Source organism: Rosa rugosa, chromosome 4 (genome assembly GCF_958449725.1).
Source record: "Rosa rugosa chromosome 4, drRosRugo1.1, whole genome shotgun sequence".
Taxonomy (NCBI): Eukaryota; Viridiplantae; Streptophyta; class Magnoliopsida; order Rosales; family Rosaceae; genus Rosa; species Rosa rugosa.
In genome coordinates this window covers 34,111,182-34,132,576 of record NC_084823.1, presented here as the reverse complement: position 1 = coordinate 34,132,576, position 21,395 = coordinate 34,111,182, and the positions used below count along the sequence as shown (strand labels likewise).

At 38.1% G+C, this 21,395-nt stretch overlaps 3 protein-coding genes across 6 annotated transcripts; all 3 read right to left on the bottom strand.

Annotated features, from left to right (window-relative positions):
• Positions 1-5: 5 nt before the first annotated feature.
• LOC133707109 (uncharacterized) lies at positions 6-3,781 on the bottom strand. Of its 2 annotated transcripts, XM_062132648.1 has the most exons (3): positions 2,973-3,781; positions 1,663-2,805; positions 6-1,439 (listed from the first exon to the last, which is right to left on the bottom strand). In XM_062132648.1, the coding sequence occupies exon 3, from the start codon at positions 1,370-1,372 to the stop codon at positions 365-367; it is 1,008 nt and encodes a 335-aa protein (XP_061988632.1). In that variant the 5' UTR covers positions 1,373-1,439; positions 1,663-2,805; positions 2,973-3,781; the 3' UTR covers positions 6-364. The 2 variants fall into 2 exon arrangements, with proteins under 2 accessions (XP_061988632.1, XP_061988631.1); XM_062132647.1 differs by having other exon boundaries at positions 1,663-3,781.
• Positions 3,782-4,009: 228 nt separating this feature from the next.
• Positions 4,010-11,246, bottom strand: LOC133743575 (bZIP transcription factor 16-like). Of its 3 annotated transcripts, none has more exons than XM_062171554.1 (13): positions 10,961-11,246; positions 10,494-10,651; positions 10,336-10,395; positions 10,166-10,246; positions 9,770-9,859; positions 9,608-9,667; positions 9,348-9,517; positions 8,740-8,794; positions 8,165-8,207; positions 7,800-8,083; positions 5,406-5,483; positions 5,177-5,302; positions 4,010-4,532 (listed from the first exon to the last, which is right to left on the bottom strand). In XM_062171554.1, exons 2-13 carry the CDS (start codon positions 10,566-10,568, stop codon positions 4,419-4,421), a joined length of 1,236 nt encoding a protein of 411 aa, XP_062027538.1. In that variant the 5' UTR covers positions 10,569-10,651; positions 10,961-11,246; the 3' UTR covers positions 4,010-4,418. The 3 variants fall into 3 exon arrangements, with proteins under 3 accessions (XP_062027538.1, XP_062027537.1, XP_062027539.1); XM_062171553.1 differs by having other exon boundaries at positions 10,494-10,607; XM_062171555.1 differs by having other exon boundaries at positions 10,494-10,607; positions 10,965-11,246.
• A 5,546-nt stretch (positions 11,247-16,792) lies between these two features.
• On the bottom strand, positions 16,793-18,774 carry LOC133744690 (translation machinery-associated protein 22-like). Its single transcript, XM_062172757.1, has 6 exons — positions 18,762-18,774; positions 18,402-18,497; positions 18,171-18,220; positions 17,951-18,032; positions 17,790-17,857; positions 16,793-17,712 (listed from the first exon to the last, which is right to left on the bottom strand). Exons 1-6 carry the CDS (start codon positions 18,772-18,774, stop codon positions 17,596-17,598), a joined length of 426 nt encoding a protein of 141 aa, XP_062028741.1. The 3' UTR covers positions 16,793-17,595.
• Between the last annotated feature and the right edge of the window lie 2,621 nt (positions 18,775-21,395).

Sequence of the window (21,395 nt, the reverse complement as noted above, 5' to 3'; positions counted from 1 at the left end):
ACTCAAATCTTGTCCGTCTGAACTCTGAAGTATTGTACTTACCTTTGTAAAAGTTATTTGGCTTTACAAATTTGGGACTTATAGCACAACTAGGATAGGACAAACAAAAAAACAAAACAGAAACAGAAAATCGCAGGAATAACATTAAGGCATAACGAAAACCAATTGGAGAAAAAAACAACCAATGCTAACCAACGATAGATAGCAAACTTTACTAGTGAAGATTATGTAAGAGTACGTAGCATAGTTTAGTAAATCGCTTCTCGGGCATCAACTCTTAAAGGTGGCCCAAATCATAGTGATAAAGATATTCCCAATTGATTTGAACATGAATGTGCATGTGCATGTGCATGATTCATAAACTTTAAAACTCGTTGAGCATTACCAAAAAGGAATAATAACTCACCGAGCAATCTGACAATATGATAGCAGTGATGATTACTAATAACTCACCGGGCAATCTGACAATATGTTTGTGGTGGAGCAGGTTAATATTGGTGACCTGAGCCAACAAATCGTCTTTACCCTCGCTCTCTGCCCTGGAGTACTTCTTCACTGCCACTTCAAGATTGTCCTTCGACAGCAATCCTCTGTAAACCACACATTCACCTCGACTTATTATGTGCTTGAAGTCAAAGTTGTTGGTAGCTTCCTTCAGATCCCTGTAACTGAACTCCCTCAATGCGCCTAACATGATTGGGTTCCTTTCCCTGGCCATGGCCCTGGCCCTCATCCTCTTATAGGGCCCTGTCGGGTCAAGCATTGCCACTCCATCCTTAAGAAGCTTCATCTTTGAGTTTTCCTTCTTTCTTGGTTTCTGACCAGACATCCTCATCAATTCCTCCAGAGGATCCTCCAATCCAACTGTAAATGATGGCGGTCCAGGTATCTCATCATCCTCGCCATCCACTAGAGTCAACTCTGCCTCTACATTACTTGCTGAAACCAATGTCGTCTCCCTCACATCCCTTGTTTCATCCACTTCCACTACATTCAATGCAAGTTGTTGATTTTTAGCCACACCACTTATCCCTTCTATTCTCTCCACCACCTTTCGTACATTCTTTAGCATAACCGAGGTCTCCTTCACATCACTCGCTACCTGCAGCATTAGTACACTCAACTGCCTTTGAAGATACTCATCCAATTCAAAAAGTTGGCTGGTATATTTGTAAGTTTCGTTGCTGGTCCATTCATTAAACTTTGAGCACTTGCGAACTAGCTCTACACCATTCTTCATTTGCATTCGAAAAGTTTCTAGTTCCTTCTGTGGGCAATCCAGTGCCTTGTTGTTGTGCTGTGCTATATCTTCTACCAATGGCTTTAAGCAGTCTAGTGTGGATTTGAGATGTCCGATAATTAGTCCAGGCATCAAAGTCGACTTGTCCTTCACATGTATAGAACCCGAAATGCTGCCTCTAATAGTCCTAGTGATTCCACTGTCATAATTGCAACACCAACCAAAATCAGAACATGTGTAATTTTTTTCAACATAGTATAAATATGTGTTGAAAGTTCAGTGACTCTTTTAAGTCATTGGAATCCAGCAACATTAAGGTCAACCCTGTGTATATATGTGTGGAATGGTAATAACAATGAATACTTTAATTGTAATCTGATTGCTAATATAGAATTTGAGAATTAAAATCCCAAGACGTTCACCTTGTGTCTCGTTATTCCCTTCTCTTTCTGTATTACTTCCTGAAGCGGAACTTGAGGTCTCTATTGAATCCCCTGGATTCTGCTCCAGTAACTTCTTCACTAGGCCCTTCATTTCGGGATCATTGATCTGCTGCAGTATCATCTTCAACATACCCTTCATTTCATCACGATCGTCGCGGTTTTTGTTAGAATAAAGTGGACTTAACATTATCTAATTGCATTAAGTAAATGAAACAATTGATTTAACTAAATAAATAACAAGAAATATATAATTGTAATTCTAATACCAGTTAATCTATTGAGATGTATATCTCTTAATAGAAGTAGGACTCTCATTGTTAATAACCTGATTAACATAAAGTTTTGTGATAAAGCTTAAGTCTCGTGATAAATATGAAGTAGAATCAGGACTCCTTATGGGATGAGTCCGAGGATAAAGTTTTGGCCAATATAAAAGGAAGAGAAAGTCCCTATGTTCAACACTGCCTATTGCATACATTCTCAGCCCCATTCTGAAGCATAAAGTGTTGAAGCATAGAAGACTTTCTTCCATTGTGCAGCTGCTCGTTTCTGATCATTGAAGATGTTTGCCTCGATGAATGCTATTGGACAAGCTGTGGCTGCTGGTATTGAAAGTGTGAATCCAGGTGGTTATTCCTGATCCGACTAGGAAAGCTTCTGGTGTGCTGCATAAATGGTTTAGTTCTTGTGCAGGTGTCATGTTATGTGATTCTGTGATTGATCTTCTGTGCATCATGTTTTGTTTCAAATGCCTAGACAATTTCAAGATCTCCTTCACATCCCTTGCTTGCTGCAGCTGCAAGTTGTCTAAAAGTCTATCAAGAGACCTATTCAATTCATAAAGTTGGTCGTCACAACCATCCATGCAGCAATAGTTGTACATACGAAAACTGGACAACCTGCCAACGAGTTGTGCACCTTCGATCATTTGTGTTTCAAGATCAGCTATGTCATGGTTCGGGAGACTCAGTTCATCATTAAACTCCCGTATCTCTTGAATGAATCTGGCCTGTCCTGTTAAAGACTCTAGGGTGCGTTTCATATGTGTGAGGAGGTATCTGAACTCTGATTTCCTTTCCATAGCTCGCGAAACACGATCATACAGCACTGCAAATACTGAACCTGCGATTAACTCCAACGCCATATATAATTACAAGGTCTGTACTCCCCCAAAATCTGAGAACCTTTTGTTCTTTCCGATCTTCTACTTCTTTTTCTTTTTCAGACACTTCTACAGCACCAAATTACTCAAACTACACACTTCATTTACTCCAACTTTGTCTACTTACCACGTCTACCAAAGAGGCAAGAACTCTTTCTTTGTCTGCCCCTTTACTGCTTCATTTCCACTTATCACCATCTGTATCACTCTTCTGCTTTTTCCATTTTTACCTGTTCTTCTCGTTCCTCTTCATACAATCTTGATCTCAATCTTTCTCTTCTCTCTCTAAATAAAGGTAAAACAAATAAGAACATCGCTAAATACGACAAATCTCCATCTGGATACTCTTTTAAGAATTTCCATAGTACCCATCCATGTGGAAAGGTATTCACATATACTAAAACAATGCATCAAAGACACAAAAACGGAAGTTCAAAAAGAATTGAGAATTGTAAAGAATCATGTAGCTAGTATTAATGTTAGAAAAAAAAAATTGGAAAACACAGTATAAGGCAGCAAAAGAAGCGAAATCTATCAGGCTGGACACAAATATTTGTGTTGCTCTAGGATGGTTAATTGGGATTCTACTCAAAGTCTGAAATCAATATAACCTCACTATTTCATTCCAGAATCAGAGTTCTCCGCCATCGATGGCCTCCGGACTTACCCATCAAAGATGACACTTGATGGTCTTCGGAAAATTCCTAGAAACTTCCGACGGTTGGCCGGACAAGTATTATACATGGACTTCTGAATTAATTAAGGTTACGACTGATGGAAAACATCGGAAATTATGTTTGGTAATGTACATATTCTTCTGCAACCCTGACTAATAAAATGGGCTTTAGCTTGGATGACCATACGTTAAATCCAAACCATCTGCTCATTAATCACGTCAACTAGCAATTTTTTCCTGTTTGCTGAGACCTATCTTTATAATTTATTTTCCCATAAAATTCTTGGTTGTGAGTTTCAACTTTTGTAGCCTTAATTATGACACATGAAGTAGGGAGGTTATACCAGAAAAATTCAATCTTGTCCATCTCATCTGTACTTTCCTTTGTAAAAGTTTAACAGAATAATATTGAAACAGATGTTATTTGAGATCAAATTTCGCTTTACAAGAGACAACCGCTAGGAAAAAAAAAAAAGGCAAAAACATCAAAAACCCAAGCAATGCTAACTAACAATAGCTAGCAAACTTTACAAGTGAAAATTTTTATGTAAGAGTAGCATACTTCAGTAAATCAATTCTCCCAAGTTACACATTTACCAATCATAATTGCTTAATACATATATGGACTAGGTGTGAACACTAACTACCCTTATGAAACAAACTAAGGGTATGACATGTATTTCACACTGGACACTCTCAACATATCATCATGGGGCATCAACTCTTGAAGGTGGCCCAAATCATAAATAACGGATGATATGGAAATAAACATATCCTAAAATATAAAATGTTAACTTAGACAAAAAGTCAAACTACATGCTATAAAAAAAATAAACTTCCTGTTGCTAGTTGGTTAGGCTGTGATCCCGGAAGCAGCATAAAGCTGGGTTACTCATCCTAGTGACCACCATGCAGTTCTGTTTGTGCAATCTGATTAGTGTCATTGCTCAAATGTTGGTCACTTCTACCAGACCTCAGATCTTCATGCCCAGGAATTTCCCCGAGCCTCTCCTGCAGAAACAAAGCAAGTTTACTTCGGACATCAAGATTCCAAATTGAATTCCCACTAAGATACTGGGTAACTGTGTCAAACAGGTCAAAATAGATTCTGTTTGATTGTTACCCAAACAAACTTATGTTCACCAAAGCTGTTATGGTAGGGAAAAGTCGGAAGGCGTAGGTAATGCTATGCCGCTCATCCCTAACTATGGAAGAATGTGGACACTAATCTATAAATAAGGTAACTTGCAATTTGAGGAGTCAGAATGTGGTAAAGATAGATTTCAGCGAAAATCTTCATTAGTTTAAACTTTACACAGTTAAATTTGAAAACTGTTGAGAAGTCTCTGTGGAATCTCATTTGGCATTGCCGTACTTCACCAAAAAGGTAATGCAGAACAATAAGAACAGGAAATCTCATCATCACCTATATAAGTGTATTAAAATTAGATCGAAGCAATTCTAAACCAAGGTCTACAAGACAAACTGTTTGATCCAGAAACTTAGGCAATTCAGATTAAAAACAAAAAATCTCTAGAGAAAGATCAACTAATATTTTTACCTACAGACACATCAGGTCAGTGTTTGATCAGATAGTAACTGACTAGTAAGTCAACCCACAACATCCACTAAACAAAACCAAAACTAAGCGTTACCTTCAGGGAGGCATTCTCTGAAAGAAGCTGCTCATACTCACTCCTGATGCGGTTAACTTCTGATCTGAGTGTAGCATTTTCATCTTTTAAGACTTCAGCACGCTGGGCCAGCTCATCACATTCAGCCTAATTCAATAGCATGCATATACATCCCATTAATTCATAAGGCACATAGAATGTAAAGTAGTAGCTGAACAGAACAAACAGATTCAAAAAGTTATACAATTACCTGCTTGCGCAACCTAGAACGACGAGCAGATTCCCTATTTGACTGCTTTCTCCGCTGTCTTTTAAGCTCTCTTTCATCCTGTGTCATAAACACAAGAGGTGAGGTGAGGCAACGCTTGTTAAAACTGAATCAAAGTAAAAGAAAAGCCAAGTGAACCAAAGCAACAGTTACAGCCCAAGTATGTCTGACATAGAATCCTGACCATTGAACAAGAGTGTGATAAACAGGGAAGACATGTTGAAAGAAAGAAATAAATAAATAAATATATATATATGGGGTATTATATAATATTATATATATATAGAGAGAGAGAGAGAGAGAGAAATATATGGCCCAAAGAAGGAAAGATAAGGATTCACACAAAAAAGCAAAAAAAAAAAAACAGAACTTACTTGAGTGGAATCAATGAAATTGCAACATGCTAATATCATACAAATGAAGTCCCATACACTATCTACTCAACTAAGCAGAATCCACCACACCAACTACTTGGCGTCAATCAAAGCTTTCTTAGGCAAACTATTGGTTAACAAAAACGATTGTACTGCAAAGCACATATAAAGAAAATATAAGGTTGATATGACAAAAATGATGTGGGTACCTTACATAAAAACCTCCAAATATCAATGCAAGGCTAGCTAATGGGTTTTTCAATCACACGAAAAATAGGAAGTGTTGGACCAACCTTACCAGATTTCAATATTTTAGGCTTAAGTTAAATTTCATCTGTTGGAAAAACATTTTGCACCATTTTTTACTAGTCAATGCTGGTTTTTACTAGTTTGGTTATGAAATAGTTTGGTTTTTATAGTTTAGTTATTGTAATAGAAAAGCTCCATTAGAATTATCCAAAACCCTCTCAACCTAAGAATCATGTCGACAAAACCTAACACCACCAATCATCAAAATCTACCTAAAGTACAGACAAGAACAGAAAAACCTTCTTAATTCACTGTTTGGCTGTTTGCATCCCAAAACAGGAGCAAGTATTTGCAGGCCACAAATGAGCTGCCAATCCTTTATATTTACCATTCAATATCATACACCTTGAAGGTCAAACCTAAAGCCCTCTTCTTCAATTAGGCAAACCAAAATCAAGGATGTCCTATATCATGTATGCATCTGTAGAGATTTGTGGGAAACCTATGTGGAAGTCCTCACAGTATGGAGATAGAATTGACCATTAAGGTAGCTACGGGAGGAAACCCAAATCTACTCATGCCTTTGTTCAGCTAGTTGCCCAAGCATTGGTCCATATGGAATTCCTTTTTTCTTTTCTTTTCTTATTTTGGTCTGGATCCATATGGACTTCAAAGATACAAAGGAATTCACAAGAAAATTATTTATACATGAATACTTCCATCCTTATACCAGCCAAAAAAAGTAGATCTGCATGCATTGAGAAGGCAAAACATTCATGTGTATCTTAAAAAGCTAGTATATCCACAAAACAAGTAAAGCAAAATAGAAGGACTTTGTTTGAAGGAATCAGAGGTGATAGCAGGTAAAAAAAGAAGCAAGTAGTGGACCAAACTAGCATATGGATATGCAATCCCAGCCAGTGGACCACCAATCTAAATTTAATGTAATTCATGTAAAGCATTGCAAACTGAGAGAGAAAGCTAATAGAAATTCAGAAAGCACCAAAATCACTAAACCAAAGAAAATGATTCGTGCAGATGCTCTAAGCAGTGCCTTTTTTCTTTCTTTTTTTCAGAGGAAACAGAATCTGAAACTCCACTGAACTTACTAAGCTACACCTGAAAAAAGAAACCAAACAACAATGACAACAACAAATCAAAAAACTCTGAGAAACTGGACAACAACAGCTCTCCAATTTCAAGAACCAAAAGACAGAACCATTCCTAGATTGCAAAGAAACTGAAGCCCCTAAGGAATCTAAGATCGAAGCCTACCACAGATTATCTAAGTCCTCTCCCCTCACCCTAAAAAAAAAAGTTGTGTCCTTCCATCCAACTGGGGCACAAGATACAGACAAAACAGCCCATCTTACCAACACCATTTCCCTCTTCTTCCCACTGAGGAACTTGTGTCTTGCACTCAACAATACCAATAGGAGCCGGCAAATGATGCTCCAAGTCCAGCTTTCTTTTAAAACCCCAAAAAAAAAAACATATATCTATGATCCCTATTAATTATCAACTTCATTGACAGAGCTCAACATATTTGTGGAATATCACATAACACTCCTATCATTCTATATAACAGCTACAAAATTCCTATTGAAGACTTATGAATTGCGTATCAAAATATGAATTTTCGAGATAGAATGCAAATCAACTTCTAAGCTTCAAAAAACGTAATTCAGAGGCCAGAAAAACTGTAATAAGGAAGCAAACAAATTGAACATGAAATACAGGGAAGTAGACTAACTTGTAACCAAAGCTGTGATTGAGCACCATCCCGAGATCCTGGAGTAACTAGTCCTCCAGCAACTGGAGTAGTGGGTACCTTCCCACGGATTGCAGGCATGGCAGAAGATGGGGCACCCCAATAGTCCATCCCAATATTTAGGTTTGTTGCAGGACCAGAAACGGCAAGGGGAGCACCACCAGCTGTCATTGGCACAATTGCCATTGTGGGGTTCAACACTGCGTGAGAATTTGGTGTTCCATTTTGAGAATTATGTGCAGAACCACCATTCTGAGATGCATCACCTGCATTGGGAATACAAAATTCTTAATAAAAATATCTGAATCCAAAATCACAGCAAGAGAGCATTAAAAAAGTAATCAAACCTTCCAAAGAATCTCCCCTTCCTCCTGACTTCAGTTGTGAGTCCTATAAAAGTCGATGAAACTAAGATAAAAAATAGAATCCACACACACAGAAACTACAGCTTGATCCAGTAGAAAAGATATACCCCATGGATAACAGAAGATATAGACATTAATCTACTAGCAAAATCCAAGGCTTGCCTCACTTGGCAGGGGAGTCATAAAGTACATAAATATATAAAAGTTTAGGAAAATGAAGGAGTTAAAAGTCAAATAAATGACCACAACACCAACGTAAGAGCCTGAGAGGAGTCAAACCCCAGGCTGACAAATTACTTGTCCCACAGTGCTAATACAACACAAGAACTCCAGGAAAATTGACTTAAGTTCACTGTTACAGCAATGTTGTTGAACAAGCTAACTCTTCTACAACTCTTGCTTTTCCCTTTAGTTCAGTTTTTATTAACTGTAAAAATCATAGCAATGCAACTATGAAATAAAGGCTTGATAAAAACTTCCTGGGATACTTTATATGGCCCAAATCAAAGAAATATAAGGGATCTATAAATAATCAAATTCAGTGGCATGGCACTTACACTCTGAGAATTTGCATCGCTTCCTTCACTTGTGCCTTCACTGCCACTCTCAGCACTGTATCCAAGTACATTTTCAAGTAATATCAGAAGTAGAAGGGAACATGATTTAGTAGCAAAGTTCCATTTGATGAACATACACCAGTGATTATGCACCATGCAGTCCTAGATATGATTTGATAATAAGAAAACTAAACTTCATGAGCTATATGAACACTATTTAACAAAACACTCAATCCCACAAGTCATGATAGCAAGCATAATGAGCATCACGACCACTTTTGTAAGCTAGAAGATAACAAACAAAAAAGGGCAAATTTAGACCAAAACACGCAAACTGTGACTTAAGCAAATTTCTTGCTGCTCAAGGATCTTCCAAGATAATAAACTTCACAATCACTTTCATATTTTCTTTTATTACCTCAAGACAACAAATATGTAACATTGACCAGAACCAAGACCGCTTCTCAAATATATTGCTTGCTACTTAACCCAGCAGCTATTCTCTTCCTACAATATCCCTGCCCTTCCCCCAGGTCTTTTCTAAATCCAAAGAGTCAACTTCAATTCCACATGCAAAGGCCAAAAGTACTAAAGAATGATCAGCATACCTCTTAGAATAAACTCCATTAGCCGAGGCTCCTGATGTTTTAGGAAGCTCATTATTCTTTCCGGTAATCATGTTTAAGCTGCCCAGGCTTCCTTTTGATCTTTTGATCGGTAACTTTTCCTTTGCCTCAGATGGTTTACCATCTGCTTCTATGCTGCCAGGTGTGTTACCCTACATGAAATTTACAAATTATGACTGATTAACTCAAATGGACATAGAGATTGTCTTCAAGAAGCAAACCGCAATGTTAAAGACACTCACAGAAGCCTCTAAGATCCCATTTGGCGAGGGCATAGCAAAAGGGCTGAAAGGGTAAGATCCCTATCCAAAATTAAAGCAGATGTATATAATTAGTGACATCCATAAAATGAGGCTAAAGAAAAATTTGCTACTTCAGCCCAGGCAAGATAGGCAAGAAATTACCGGAGGCATGGATGGATGAGCATATAAGCCACCATGGGGATACATTGCAACATATGGGTGTGGAGGAGTACCATATGGAGGCATAATATGCTGAAAATTAAACACTATTATCAGAATAGAAAATATATGGTCAACTTAAGAATAGAAAATATAACAATTCAATTTAAATTTCAAAATCTTGTCAAGAACTTTCAGTTACATATTACCATTATAATCCCTTATAGAAAGTGAATTGTTTTCAAGACTCAGTGACAAAATGTGAAGACTCACAAGAAACAAGAACACAAATATATACATAAGTATTTATTTCTTCTATAGAGCTAAAAGATAAGTACATTACTGTTCATTGAACTCCAAGAGAATAGTCCTCTGAAGTTCTAGTATAGGTAAACATACCTGAACGCCCCACATATATGGGTGAGGGTGAGCTTGGGGACTTGATGCCATAAACCCATGTGGAGGCATAGGAGAGTATGCCTGTTCACAAAACAAATCCACATTAAAACTCAAGCATATCTTAACTACAATAACAACGACAAAAACAACAACATTACGCTTTTTGAAACCTGAAATCCGGTCCAATCAGGATTAACAGTGCCAGCGCTAGTGGTAGCAGACTGCTGCTCCTGTAAAGTTACAAAAAAATAAAAGCTCTTTAGTAGCTCATGTTACAGGACCTCACTCTTATCACAATACATACAACAAAAAGGACACACAATCAGACCTGAGTAGTAGGAGGCGTCGTCTTCAACTCCTTCTCTTTCTCTTTAGCTGGTTTATCCATCTCGCTGCTACCCATCACTCTATATCATCACAGTCTTAATTTCTTCGGATCATCCTACAATACAAGCACTATTTACATCACTTGACCTCCACTAATTCCTAATACACAACACACTTTCTCGATTAGGAACAAACTTAAAAATTATCCTTCTTTTACCATCCAAAACTTGCCCAAAAAAAAAAAAAAAGGTATTGCATTGAGTCCCGCAACAACTGAATTACTAACACCCAATTCAAAACTCCATTTTCACAATTCCACCCAAGTTTTTCATGAGCAAGCTAACAAATTTACCAAGCGATAACCCCTGAGATTTGTATCTACATATATCCACAGATACAAATAATGCATGAAAAACACAAAGCAGCACCCAAAAAAAAATGGCAAGTAATACAAAGCACGATACATACATACACATACAGCAGACTTCATATACCGCCGGAGCTGAATCCGAAGTGCGATCAAGCAAATGAAGCGACAGAATTCGGAGGTCAGAGAAGTGAAGCTGAATCGAGGATGAACAGTAAGTTCAATTGGTTACAGATTAGGGCAGAACAACGAAGCGATTAAGGAGAATTAGAGGAGAGGGATCAGAAATTGGGAATTAGGGTTTGGGGGAGGTTCACGGAGCCGATTTGGGGGAGGAGGTCGCACGGTGTCGCTGACCAGAGGATTTTTGGGTTTTTTTTTTTCTTATTCAACATTTTTATTTTCCATACATGTTGAAAAATTTTCATGACTCACGGTGGGCTGGGCCTGCTACATGCACCTCATCGGCCCAAATTATTGGCCCGCAGTTTTAATAGACTTGCTTTTTATATTGACTTCTAAGTTCTAACCCAATACAATAACAATGCTGTTTTGAGGTCGCTTGATTATGTGGTTATGATCTAAATTATTGTGATTTAGATACCCTGTAAATATTTTTGATCATTTATTTATATCGGAATTATGCTTATCGTTAACGGATTTGTCCATTGGTTTGTATGTGATTGGATATTTCAACATACTCTAATTTAAACATGGGTAAAGGATGAATCATAAAATGAGCGGATGTTATTACAAAAGTGCATGGAGAGAATTCGATTATCACAAAATGAAATATATAAAACTCTTAATAGGATCTTAAAATTGATACAAACCTCAAACTTATCTTACCTATCCCACGATTCTTGCTTCATTAAAAAGCCATATAATGAAAGCATCTTTGGAAAAATTATCATTAGCATGAGATAAATTTTATTCAATCAATTGGAAAGCATGTATAGTGGGAATATAAGACCAAATACCGAAGTTGTTCACATACACACCTCATGGTCCAAATTACAATAATTGCATTTTCCAAATGCTACTCATTATGGATAATCTAGAAAGTCGCTGATAATAGCTAAGCTTGGGCTCGAGTCAGTTTGGCCTTGAGTTGGAACCGATAAATCCTGTTTGGCTCAAGTTGAGCAATTTTAAGATACGAATTTAAGAAAAATCAGACTAGATCAATTTGGTTTGCGTTTCGGTTATTCTCACGGAAAAAAAAAAAAAAAAAAAAAAAAAGTGATAGTTGGGACGAAGGTAGGTTTTGTTTTTCTTAGAGAAAATAATAAGGTGCGGACAAGTTTAGAAAACTAAGATATACTTGTCCACTTAAGAGTTGTCACACAATTTATGCATGTGTGCGCGCAACATCAATCTTGTTCGGGTAAGTCGAGATTTTAAATGCCAAAATTCAAGGCCGGCCCTGACGTTCAAGAGGCCTGAGGCGAACAATGAAATGAGGCCTCACATGAAACTTGAAATACAATTTTATTTTCTTCTTCAAATATAACTACATAAAAGTAAAAATATACCCTAGAATAATAATAAAAAATTATGTAAAGTAAAATTTAAAAAATAAATTGGGTGTCAAATACCCAAAAAATTAAGTCAAAAAAGGGTTAAAAAGGCAAATATCTAAGACTCTAAGTTATGAACATTGACAAGAAATATTACATATAAATCTTTGAAAATATGAAGCCCCTTGAATTGAAGGGCCTAGACCTAGCCCAAGGCTGGCCCTGCCAGAATTGAATTGTGAAATCAAATATGATTGAAACCCAAAGCAATTCGTAAAATTTAGAGGCAAAATTGAACTGATTGAAGAGTTGGTCTTGGTCTGTTCCTCTGTTTTTCAGGTCCAAAAGCCCAACCCTAATAACACTTGACAAATATAAGCGATAAAGACGACACTATCTTCCGCAACATGTGTCACTCGTACCGCACCACATCTAGGGATCGCTTGTCCCTGAAAATAATGATATAACTATGATGACCTAGATTTTTGTTATTTAATTCTTGCAATTAATAATGAACCAGTTGTACGAATTATTGTTGTTACGCTTTGTTCGTATGCTATTCTTGATTTGGAATTGAAATGGGTCGTTTTAGGGAGCACGAAGATTGACTTTTTATACGTTGAGATTCTCAGAAAACTTCATTCACAAAAGTCGTAGAGTGCATCGATACGAGTTCGTGGACATACGACATGCGTAAATCGGAATTTGTATGAGAACGTTATGGTCATCAAAAGTTTCTATTATTTTTAGAAATTACTATAAATAGGAGTTTCGGTTTTGGAAAAATCATAAACTGATATTTTTGGAAACTTTCCAAAATAGGAAACCAGAAACTCTCTCCACACAAACCCTAACCCGACCCTTATCCGGTTATTGAACTCGGCCAAAATTCACTCCTCCGGCGACAACAAGCGGCGGCACCAGCCCAGATCAACTCCCCTCCTCATTCCAATCCTCCCTACGGTGGTCTCTAACACCAATTTATACCGAGCACAGCGGAGCAAAGCCTCAAAGTTAGGTGGCAGTGGACCCGATCAATTCTCCGATTTCCGGCGATGGTTTGACTTGAAACAGGTCTCATTTTGTTGCTGGTAGCATCCTTGTTCGATCCCAGAAATGTTCCGGAGACTTTGAGTGGTCTCAGACAAAGTTTCGTCTCAATTGGCGCTACTTTTAGGTTTTAGTTCAAAAGGGGCTTCGAATTTTAATTGTTTTGTGTTTCGTATACTGAGTTGAGACCATATTTTCCTTAGGTACTTGACAAGGGTGTTTCGTAAGTTATCTAGTTGTGTGAAGACGCAGCGAGAGTTCGAGGTGAGTAATCTCACCATGTTCGTTTACGAATACCTAAACTAATTTCTACGCATTTCGGAAGTTTTGAAATTTTGGAAATCATTTAAACGAAAAAGAAAATATGTGAGGTGTGATCAGGGCCGTAAATTTTCTACTGATTCATCTGAGCCGCCCAAAATTAATTGAGGAAAGGCTATAAATAAGGTCAGATCGAGTCAAACTCGCTAGAAGTTTCTTGACTCGGCGACCCAAGCAAAGACCCGGAGACCCAACTGAAAATTTCTTTTCCGGCGACTAAACGATGGCGGACCACCGGTGTTGGGTTCGTCTTGTCATCACTGACTTCTTCCAGGTCACGGCTCAGCCATACATGGATCAAGGAGGAAGAATCGAGCACTGAAAGTCACGATACTTCCGACGATGTTTATGGTTCACCTTTGTCGATGCATGATGTATAGAAATTGATCTTCTCTTCACGCTCTACATGTTTATATACTTGGTTTCGATTATAGTCGAGTTTTGATGGAATTGATGTTTTGGGTGGTATCGGCTTGTTGGAGGTTCTGTTTCCAGCGTCTTCTCCGCTACGCGACAAGAGAATGGCATCCACGCGCAGAGATCTCTCAGTAGACTTGCTGACATCAGCCATGATCTGGAGCTGGGGCCGAGCTGGCAACCGGCAAGTTTGGGTCAAGAAATTGATCAGGGGCTTCGTCTTTTTCTTGGCCCGAGTCACCAAAGTTTAGATTGAAGCTGGTCAATTCCCCACAAGTAGAAGCAACTTTTTCTTCCATTGTGGGTCACCACCTCAACTTGCCTAGGTGGAGGCCGGTCAAGAGAGCACTTGTGAACTTGCTCTAAGAAATGAAGAAACAAAACTTTGAATGAGGCGCTTTCCAAAGCTACAATTTTCTTGTCTCAACATTTCTGTCATAATAAAAGAACCATTTAAAAGCACAACATTGTAGACAATCAAGATCCAACGTTGCCAAAGCTACAACTTGTTATGTTGCGTATTTGCTCCAACAATTTGCCTTAAAAGAACAAGTACAACATTTTCTCAATTTCCTCAAACAACCCTCGTGTTAAAATCTGCTTTGGTTGCTTAGCTAAGCTAGTGGTTTACATGTCCCCCTTGCTACAGGATAAGGTAAGGAACGTTCACTACACCAAAACTGGTCTTTTACGGCCCACCATGTGCGCCGTAAAAGTCTATTTACGGCGCACAAAAACACGCTGTAAAAGCTCGCGCCGTAAAAGACCCCATCTCTTTTACGGCGTGCATAAATGCGTCATAAAAGAACCAAGTAACACGCCATAAAAGTGGTTCCACAAATGTCATCTAGGTCATTTACTGCCCACATTGCACGCCGTAAAAGACCTCCTATTAAAGGCACACACAGAACGCCGTAAAAGAGTGGCTAAACTCCTAGTTAAGGCGCACAATGCGCGCCGTAAATGAGGTGTGTTCAAACAAAAAAAAATAAAAAATTCTTTTTGCTCAAATATCATACTCATATTACCCTCATTATAATTAATTTCATTTACAAAGTAACAATGAGAAATGTATTAGTAGAACTCATTACATCAATCAATTAAACCTAGCTATATCCATAAACCCTAAACATATTTGAAGTTACCTAACTACAACAGACAACAGAGAAATCTGGGCTCGTCACTCAACTGATAGCTAGCATTGAGCTTTCATCTAACCTGTCAACTAGAAACAAGCAGCTTCTATCAACATACTTTAAATCACCACTCGAATTACATATAAATGAACTGAAGCTTTTAGTTGCAAGGTGTACAATCTTTTGAATTTGATCACTTACATACCACACCAAGATAAGAGTACGTACTGACCTCTTCTTTTGTCCAAGGTATCAATTGTTTGAATGTACTAATGATTCATCAAGTATAGCAAAAGATATCATTGATCCTACTAATCAAACAGAGGATGTCATTCACCAAGTAAAAACAAAAGGTAATAAACTAATAGTTCAGTGTTACACTATATCCGCTTTTGGTTTTCTAGTTTTCAATTACCATGTCCTTTCCTTCTCTGCTGAGCTTTTTATTCTCGTCAGTCAATTGATAGCTAGCATCGAGCTTTCATCTAACCCATCAACTAGAAAAAGCAGCTTCTATCAACATACTTTTAAATCACCACTCCATACTCTTAAATCACCACTCCAATCACATATAAATGAACTGAAATGAAATATTGCACACACAAACACAGTGAAGAACATCTAGGAGAAGCACCTCCTAGTAAACTTATTAATTACCATATAAACATATACAAACTTTGAAACTAGATAAATAAAATTCCATATCCGACTTGCAACTTAATACTAAGAAGCCAAAACATTAATAAAAACAACAAACTACATACCTATCAGTGATATATACTCTAGGAGCTCATCCGAGATAAAGTCCTCAACATTCACATCGACCAAATTCCCGAATCTATTAGAGGACACAAAAAATGTGTTCTTGTATCAAGCAAAATGTGTCCTCTTTTTCCTCTAAGGACACAATTTTTGTGTCCTAGAACTGAAAAAAATGTAGTCATCTTTTCTCTACAAGGACAAGCTCCTTTTATATGCCAAGTTTTAATATAAAATTCCAAAAACAAACCTGCTCCCCAGTTGTTGTTTCAAACCCACTTATGAGTGTCACAAGATTCTGGTAGATACCATCTGAACTGTCCTGCAAAAGAAGTAAAAAGGAGAGAATCAATAAATAATATCAAAATAAATAAATACCAGGAAATCTTTTAGTATTGATCTGCATTATAATTAGGGAAAGGCTCATGCAATCATACATATGAAAAACTAAATAACAACTCATTAGCAGCCATCATATCAGCCTCATTTCCACCGGCCTTTGTGCAGGATAAACCTTCATGGTTTAAAATTCTAATAGACAATTTAAATCAGTCAGCGTATGAATCTGGAAAATCAAATTGTAAGTAAGGAGAATGACAATGATGACAATATTACCTTAAAAACAACTGGAGCCCCTTTCAGCGGACCTTCAGTGACTCACATGCATTTGTGAAAGATTACAAACTAAGCACATCTTCCAACTTAAGAAAAGATCTAATTTTGCTACACAAGTTGAATACAAACACATAAACATAGCTAGAAATAACAGAGGGAGAAGGGAGGAACAATCAGATAAAGAACATCTTATCTTTGAGTGAATGTTCTTTTTCTTGGTCTGATAGTAGTTCATGTTCAATTCAGAACAATCACAGTCCAGAATATATCTCTACAGCCAAGAACTTTACAGTTTAATCTGAATGATAACTTAAGCATTATGCATACTCAATCCAACCAGCCTTGTATTGTTTTATTCATTTCTTTTTTTTTGAAGTCAGAATGAAAATGCAAAAAGGAAAAGAGGTACGGAGAAAAACATAGATTTCAGAAAATCAGGCCAAACCTAGAGCACGGTAATTGGTTAAAGCATGGTTTTGGCCTTCTCCACCATGGGAGATATACTTCGTACATAAACAGAACAAAGCATGCAACAATAATCTTGATATGCTGACAGTTTATAGAGAAATCGTTACTAACAGTTCCTAATATGGGTGCTACCTCATGGAACCGGGCGTAGAAAATAGAAACCAAAGACAAAAGTTGAAAATGATAGCACCAGCAAAAGTTCAATACGCCGCAAAACTAAATTTTGGCCACTGTTTGTATATTGTCATGTTCTACTTTCTTAACTTGTTATTAAGATTGTATAGTTAATGAGCCACATATGAGGCTTTGAAGATCCTACTGAAATCATAGAACTATACTAGCATCCTCATTCACTCGCTTGGACTACATAATACTCAGCTTTAGCCTAAATTCTTGTACAAAAATCCAAAGAGAATAACTTTCTTGGGGAAATTAAGGAACTTCTGCTGTTTAAATAAAAGGACAGTATGTGTAGTAGCTTACATCAGGCCAGGTGTCGGTAATGAACTCCACAATGTCATAAAATATATCCCCTTGAACATCAATTTGGTCCTTCTCGGTTGGCCCCTGAGGAAAAAATAATACCAAAATGTAAGGACATAGAGCTAAGCATATTTCAAAATCACTTCTTAAACTATAGTCACCTTGACAACAGAAGCTCCTGTAGCAAATTTCTTCCCTAACTTCTTTGAAGCACCACTAAGTTTGACAACTGAAATGTTACCAAATATACTAGTTATGGATTGTTTCAGCAAAAGACTCTGAAAACAGAAAAACAAAGGATTTAAACCAGTAGATTGCTCACCAAAAAGCTCCAGTCCTTTGACAGTTGTGATACATTTTCGCTTATTGCGTGTAACCTTTTCAATAATAACCTCCAGCTTCTCCTATAGAACAACAAGAAACATCAGCAAAATTTAATCACCGCAATCTAAAAGTTCTCACAACAAATGCTGCTCGTAACTACTTCACCCTGCAAATCTTCTTTCAGTTATGGCATCGAATAAAGTGTTATAAAAAATTACCTTTTTCTTGACCTTCCCACCCGGCAGACGCTTGACCTCTTCTTTAGGTGCTGAAGTTCCACCACCAGCAATCGAAAAAGTATTATTACATTCTCAATTCACACACCGCAAAATAGCAAAATAGTAAGGCAAATAATGACACTCTATGAAACAAAATCAAGACAATCATATCTGAAAAGTATAGAAATCAGAATCACGAAGATGAACGGGAAAAGAGAGAGAAGGGCGTACTGGAGATTTTCGGCGACCTGTTGAGTGAGCTTAGCAGAGAATCCACTGGCAGCCGTCTTGTAACTTTAAACCAGAACGTCCTTGGCAGTCTTTTCACTGTATGTATATTTCAAAATCAATATTAAACAAATTGATTTCGCAGCAGAGAGAGAGAGAGATTTGCAGCAGACCTGCCAAGGACGAAGGCTAGGGTTCGGATGTGATAGCTCAGGCTCCTCATTTTGCTGCGGCCTCTCAGTGTAAACGATGTGGATAGCCGATCACGAAGAAGAAGCACAAGAGCCGGAAAAAGGGTCAATATTGGAAAACTAGAGAAACTCTAGAAATCGAGGAACTAAATGTCGAAGAATAAAGGGTTACCATGTATGACCATCGCTGCAAGGCTATGTCCACTTCGGCGGAATCCAAGTAGGTGAGATGAGAAACCCAAATTAGTTGGAGCCAAATGCAAAATCATCAAATTTTCTTGTCGATTCACCTCAGATCTGAAAGAAACCCCAATTCTGTTTGAGAGAGATGAGAGAGACAGGTATTCACCCAGATAACTGGATGATTGGATTAGTTTGAACAAGGATTAAGAGAAGAAAGGGGAGAGAGATGAAAGAGGAAGGGATGGCTGATAATGTCAGGGTTTGGGTCTGGCGTTTGTTTTGTGAAGCGTGAATTTATTAGTAAGAGGTCGATTGGGTGGGAGATTAGAATTTTAGCCGAAAAAAATAGGCGGGTTCTCAAAATTTGTGGCGCACTTATTTACGGCGCAGCCTATATGAATGCCGTAAATGTAAAGCAACATTTATGGCACACTCCAAAAGCATGCCGTAAAAGACCAACTAGAAAAGTCTTTTATGGCGTGCTTTGGCACGTATTAAAAGCATGCCGTAAAAGACCAACTAGAAAAAGTCTTTTAAGGCGTGCTTTGGCACGTATTAAAAGCATGCCGTGAAAAACCAACTAGAAAAGTCTTTTACGGCGCGCATTCAAAGCACGCCGTAAAAGACTAACCCAGATGAGTCTTTTACGGCGCGCATTTGGAACACGCCGTGAATAACTATCAATTACGGCGCGCATAATATGCACGCCGTAAATTTTAGGCGGTAAAAGCCTAGATTTCTTGTAGTGGTTGGTGCAACTTTTGTGCTTCTAATTAAAAGCCTTACTCTTAATCAAACGTTCATCAAAGTTAAATAGAAAGGCTTTTATCAGTGGATGAGGTTAGTTTTTTAATTGTTCTCCTTTGGGTTAATTGGAAAGAAAGAAATGCTGTTTATCATGGGGAGCAAGGAAAAGATCCTTTGGTGGTATATGAAATGGGTGCTTCCATATGGGAGAGCATTAAGCAAGCAAAGCTTCGTGGTAATGAGGGTCACGTGGTTGACTTTAATGGCGATAGTTATGCAAATATGATTTGGGCTCCACCACCAATTGGAAGGCTTAAATTAAACTGTGATGCATCAGTGGCTGTTAATGGAGAACAAGTGGGTGTTGGTATGGTATGCCGAGATAGTGAAGGAAATTTTGTGGCAGCATTGGGAGAGAGGCTTGTTGGCAGATTAAGTCCATGTGCAGCTGAGTTGTCCTCTATATTGAGGGGTCTTGAATGGGCTATGGACCAGGGGTGGAATGGTTTGGTAGTTGAAACTGATTGTTTGGAGGCTATGAGGATGGTAAACGGAAGTGATGAATGTCTTGCAAGTGAGGGTGTCCTGGTGGAGCGAATTAGAGAGATTTTGGCCGCTTTGGATATCCCTAATATTCATCATGTTCCAAGGGCGGCTAACATAGCGGCTCATACGGTGGCAGGAGTTGTAGCCCGGGGTAATGGGCGTAGTAGTTGGTTAGGGGTTGGGCCTCCTTGGCTCATGGATGTCATTGTTAATGACGGACCCGCAACTGGTTCAGGTTCTAGGGAGGAGAGTGGGGAATTTATGTCCACCACCGGTTATTCCCATGTTTTGTAATTTGGTTAGCCTTTGAATAAAAGTTTCATTATTCTCAAAAAAATATAGAAAGGCTTTTATGTAATATTGTTATGGAGCGTGTTAGTCCTAACTTAAGATAACTCTCAACTTAATAATAAGCAATTATAGTTTTTAGCTTTTGAAAGTAGTTTCTTACCAACTTCTACATATATACTATTGTGAAATGATATGATAAGTTATTTTGGAATTTTCTACCAAATCCATTTTCTTGCTCAACCTATTTGTTAAGCAGCTTTATGCTCCAAATTTAACCTTAATGTGAAGCACATCAGGCTATCTACCGCTTTTAACCTCATGAAGCTGTGGTGGTGGACACAGCTCGCTAGTGAGTCAGAAGCTGATTAACGAAAGTAGCTTTTTGAGCATGGAAATCGGGAATGTCCACTTTGTCCCATGATTGGGAATAAGGGAGGACATACTGGACGTAACCACTCCCTTGAACATTTTCAAGGGCTAGCCCGCTTCCCATATCAAGAATACGTAAGAGAGGTGCTTCGAATCGTTGATTTATCGCGCTTATCTTTGTTGAGAGTTCTTCTGTTCATAATGGAACATGTGATAGTCTAGCCATTTAAATATGAATCATTTAAATCATAAACAATGTCATCATTATCGAAAGCTACCTCAAGTTTTTCGTCCTTATTTTTGAATCAAAGTAGGTCGCGACTGTTGTATTTCAGTCAGTTGGGGGGCTTTGAAAATGGAAGTCGGGGCTTTTCGGACCAAGATACCTAATATTGGTAAGAAGCTGTCTTAAGTCTTAACTGCATGTTATTTGATCGGGGACTAGCCCCGTTCCCATTACTCTAAGGCCATGTTTGTTTCCCGGAAAGTGGGCATTGGGAAAGGAAACACTTTCATTTCCTGCGTTTGGGACAGCCAAGGAAGGGAAACACTTTCCCAAAGGAAAGGAAAAAGTGAGGGAAGAAATTGGTTCCCTCCCCCCCCCCCCCTCCGGAAACACTTTCCCAAAGGAAATGAAATTGATTCCTTTCATTTCCACCAACCAAACATG